General features: G+C 31.7%; 1 protein-coding gene across 1 annotated transcript; it reads right to left on the reverse strand.

Moving 5' to 3' along the window:
- Positions 3,206-3,900, reverse strand: LOC109354306 (nuclear transcription factor Y subunit B-4-like). Its single transcript, XM_019596710.1, has one exon. It carries the CDS (start codon positions 3,894-3,896, stop codon positions 3,501-3,503), a length of 396 nt encoding a protein of 131 aa, XP_019452255.1. The 5' UTR covers positions 3,897-3,900; the 3' UTR covers positions 3,206-3,500.

Below are 4,831 nucleotides of genomic sequence, written 5' to 3' on the forward strand. Positions count from 1 at the left end.
GTTGTGTAGCTCCAAAGCTTCTCCACTTCTATTTTTACTACTATAATTTTCATTTCAAAAATACTATCACAAACCTTCATATACTAAAACGTACATATAATAAAATGGAATGAAAATGTGAATGAGCTAGTTCAATATGAGACCTATTCCAACTTCTTGACTATTTATATATACTATGCCGTTAATATACGATAGCCTTTGTCTCATTAAGGATTTAACAGCAGATCATTGTCAGTTTCTAAGCAAAGTTGAGGTAAATTATTAGAGACACAGTAACAGTGAAATTAAGGTTATAAAATAAAAGTGTCATATATAATGTACTAGGTTTTGGTTTTCTAACCCTAAAACTAGGGACCACTATATCTCGTTGCTTTACATGTGCATAATTAACTGTGAAATCGAATCATATCTCAGGCATGCCTTCATTCTACTATATCTTCTATATATCACTTCATGGGACAGAAATTAACTGCCCTAACTTGATGCCCCAATCTTATTTCGCTCAATAATATAGTGTCACGTCATTTAAAAATTTTAGTTCACTATGTCAATAAGAAAATATTCATTCCTGTGTGACATCTCCTTCGCCTTGCTGAAACCGAACAGAACATTATGTGACACTATATTATTGGGTGGGAAAGGATTGGAGAGACCAAGTTGAGATTAGTAATCTTCATCCCACTTCTTGTCCCATTAAAGTTGACAGCAAAGCCCTAGTACCCAATTTGAAAATTCTATCAGAATTAGGGTTCTATGATTTTCACAACCTCTTTGGGACCACTTCTCAACTATATATGTATTACCTCATTGGCTTATACTCGCACAGTATTCTCTCTGACACGCGTGTGTGTATATATGTTATAATATGCATAGCATACACTAGCAAAGAAGAGTTATGAGATTTGGTAAAGAGCAAGCTTCCACTACTGTAACAATCAGATAATCTAAGAGGGGGATGATGATATCAGTGATTTAAAAATTGAAACCACGTGTGAGAGATTAGTTAAAACCTCAAAACCAAAGAATTTAAACTTGTTTAATTAGAATTGATGTTATGAATGCTCAGAACCACAAAACTTTTGGACCATATTTCTTTGAAACCAGCAAATCTCAGCACTAGGTCTATATACACAATGAATATTGCAACACTAAGCTGTTGTTTAAGATTTTTTTATAAGCAAAGAAGTTATTGATAGAGTACACATGTTAATGTTACTCACCCATATACAAATATGGACTCAAATCGAGACTAAAATCTTGATAGAATAACTGCATACATTAAAGTTTGTAACCAAATATAAATTAAATCACATAGTTGAATGATTTACACAGTTGAACATTTCAATTGCGTGTTACTGTTCCCACGGCTCCGACCATGAAATTGTGGTATTAAATATAGCATTCCTTTTTTAGGGAGTATTAGCAACCAATATTGCAAACCGCGTCAGATGTGCCTTTTTTTCAGGATCATGGGTTGTGGTCCATATTTATATGTTGCAGAACCTCAAGAAAACATATTCTAAATTCATAAAAAGCGGTTTTCTCCGTAGCACGCAATTTATCTTCTCTTTATTGATCACTATTCAGTTTTCGCCTTCAGATTTTATATTCCACGCAGGAAGTCTGAGAATTAATTAGGTTTATTATAAATCATTGCATGATATGTTAGCCTGAGTTAAGACTTATGACTTCATATGATAGTTTTAATTACAAGGGTGCCCCTATATTGAAGTATACAGGATATTTAAGTTGCAGTCCAATCAGTGAAAGAAAAGCTAGTTCTTTCATATCTAGATCTAATCAATGTCCATGATCCGAACTTAACTAGATTAAACAGCTTTTCACATTCTAATCAACAATATTCATATACACCGAAATTACAAGTACCGACCAATACTAATACCCAAATACAAGTCCAAGATGTCACCCCTTATAGAGGTCAGATTTATAATAAAATAGATACATATATAAACCAACCCACCATGCTAAATTTCCACTCTAAATGACCTCTGCACAAAAGGATTACCATAAAGTGCCTCATTTCACTGTGTTGCAATATCATCCAAATTGAATATATGATTGCAAACCATATAGAGATCCACTATTCTTTCCCTTTCTTGCCAAATTACAAATTAAATCTGTGTGCCAAATAGAAACCTGTGTGCTGTGTAAATGACTCTTTGCAGTAATTTGGCTGCACTATGTCCTATCCCAGCCACGTATAACAATGTAAACACACATCATATGAAATCTTTCAGCAAACGAACAAGTAGGATGTTGTTTCCTTCTAAGTGTTGCGAAAAGCACAGTTGCAGCCTTGCTTTACATTTATAATAATCTCAATCTGCTTATATTTATTTATCCCCAGTTGTTATTTCAAGCACAATTCAAGATGTTCATGTCTTGGTATATATATATATATATACTACAAGCTAAATATAAGATATAAGCTTAGGGAAACCATTGAGATCTCATTATATCAGATATTAACTTCAGTTTAATTACTAAAGTTAAGCTGTATGTTTTATTATTGTTAGGGTAGTTGGCCAGTTGGATTAGTGATCAGTTCAGTTCTGAAGTTTCATGACTATATTAGTGAGTTTAATTAGTCAAACTGGTAATCTCATTAAAAAAATTCACTCCTATGATGATAATTACTTAATTAGTAAAAGATAATTTCATAGAAGGGGATATATTAACAGTTTACTTATAATCTATTTTATGAACCTAACTGAAAATATATATAAAGTAGGGCAATAAATTAATGTTACTGCAACAAGCAGGAGGCTGTAATTCTGGAGAAAATTGATATTGTTGTTGAAGGCACCACTGGATCAACAATAATGCTAAACTGAATGGTACTATGTGATGAAAAGAACAAAAAACGTAATAAGAATTTCATTGGTGAACTGTATTTTGTTCCAAGCAAGATTTTATGCTAAGCTGGATCTAAAAAACTAAATTCATTATATCTTACTATAACTCCCCTTTAATGTTGAATAAGAAAATTATAGTTTGCAAGGATCATATGAAATCAGTTGTTCAATTTATCTTCCTAAGAAAATACTTAATGGCATATATATTAGCCCATCATTTTATTTGGATGTCAATATTTTCTGCAAAAGTACCTATGTGCTCGTTTTTATCCCCAAGACTAGATATGCTCTCAGATTAACATACTCAGATCTATATTTGTTATTGAAGTAGTACTCCTACTTATCATAGAAAATCAAAAGAGCTAAGTAGTAGCTAGTTCCTTAATTATCCAAAATATACAAAATTATAGAAGCTCAATAGCCTAGCTCATAGCTGAATTATTAGGTAGAAGTGAAAGTACAAACAAAACAAAAAAAGATAGAAGGAAAAGTGTCCCCTTATATGACCAGATATATATAGTTGCAAATTATTCCACAATATCCAACAAAAGTAGTAGAAAAGTGGTTTTCTTAAAGTGTTGTGTTTGTGAATCACCACCTTTATCTGCAGAAGACATGTTGTATTCATCCAGATTGATTCTCATGTTGTCTGCTTGTTTTTGGTGTTGATCCTTCATAGCTCAGTTGATATTTGGCACTCTCAAACTTCTTATGTTGTTTCACTTTCTCCCTTTCATTCTGCCTATATTTATGCAAGTACCTTCCTATGGCCTCAGAATAGTTATCAAAACCTAAGGACCCTAAAGCCCAATAAATGTCATCCCCATTGATAGTCTTGCGGTTCTCCTTGTAACACTTTTCAGATGCCTCACCAGTCACAAAACTAAGGAACTCTGTCACACACTCTTGTATTACTTGTTTCCCTTCTTTGGAGATCTTTGCCCTAGGAGGAAGAATTTGCTTCATGATTCTTCCCACATTTGCAATGGGCAAAGTTCTATCTTGCTCATTCTTGTCCATTTTCCTAAAATCATTTTCTTACATCTTGCTTCTTATTTATGGACAAACTTGTTTAAATATATTATTTAACGTGTTTAATAATATTACTTTGCTGACAGAAAAATATTATTTGTCTGTATGTATATAAGTGAATGTAATGTTTTGTGAGACACGATACGAATGTCACATGTAAAAATGTTGATATGTTCATTATTACATTATAGATTGATCTTTTTCTTTTGTCAAGTATTTAGAACAAATGGGGAGTGTTTTTTAGGAAAAATTGTTTTCTCCTAAAACATGACACCATTATACTTTTTAAGAAACATATAATTATCTAACATCTTAAATTAATTATATAAGCTATGGTTGAAATACAATAAAAGCCTAATTGTTGCAATTTCTAAGCAAATGATTAATTGAAGTACAAATCTGCAACTTCTTTTATATTCATGCAGTACATATTGTTCTATATGAAATTGACATATCATATATAACTTCTTTCATATTGCTTAGTCCATCCCTGCACTAAAAGTATATGAATATATTTTGTTTTCACAAAGAAAGTTTAGAGAACAATTAACACCAAGTATTTTTACATGATTCAATTAGAACCTGCAAAATGAGTTCAAATAGAAATCAGAATATATAATGTTAAAAATGATAAATGTTAATGATAATCCAAGGAAACTGGCTTTATGAACATATGGAGGTTGCCCATCTGGTTTCTATTTTGGATTGGAAATAAAGCTGAGTATGTGATCATAAACTACATCTATGCCAAGAGATAGTTACGAAATTATTAATTTGGAATCAAAGTTAGTTAAGGTACCATTGATCCCCACTGTCATTCCACTTATATGTATATAATATCTAAATATGCTCTAATGCCCTTAATTTAACTGTTCTAACAGTAATATATACTATAATCTTATTATTCGTACAACTTAGATAAG

The sequence above is a fragment of the Lupinus angustifolius genome, chromosome LG08 (assembly GCF_001865875.1).
Source record: "Lupinus angustifolius cultivar Tanjil chromosome LG08, LupAngTanjil_v1.0, whole genome shotgun sequence".
Lineage (NCBI taxonomy): Eukaryota > Viridiplantae > Streptophyta > Magnoliopsida > Fabales > Fabaceae > Lupinus > Lupinus angustifolius.

Coding starts and splice junctions, on each gene's coding strand:
- LOC109354306 (XM_019596710.1), bottom strand. CDS start 3,896: ATGGACAAGAATGAGCAAGATAGAACTTTGCCCATTGCAAATGTGGGA.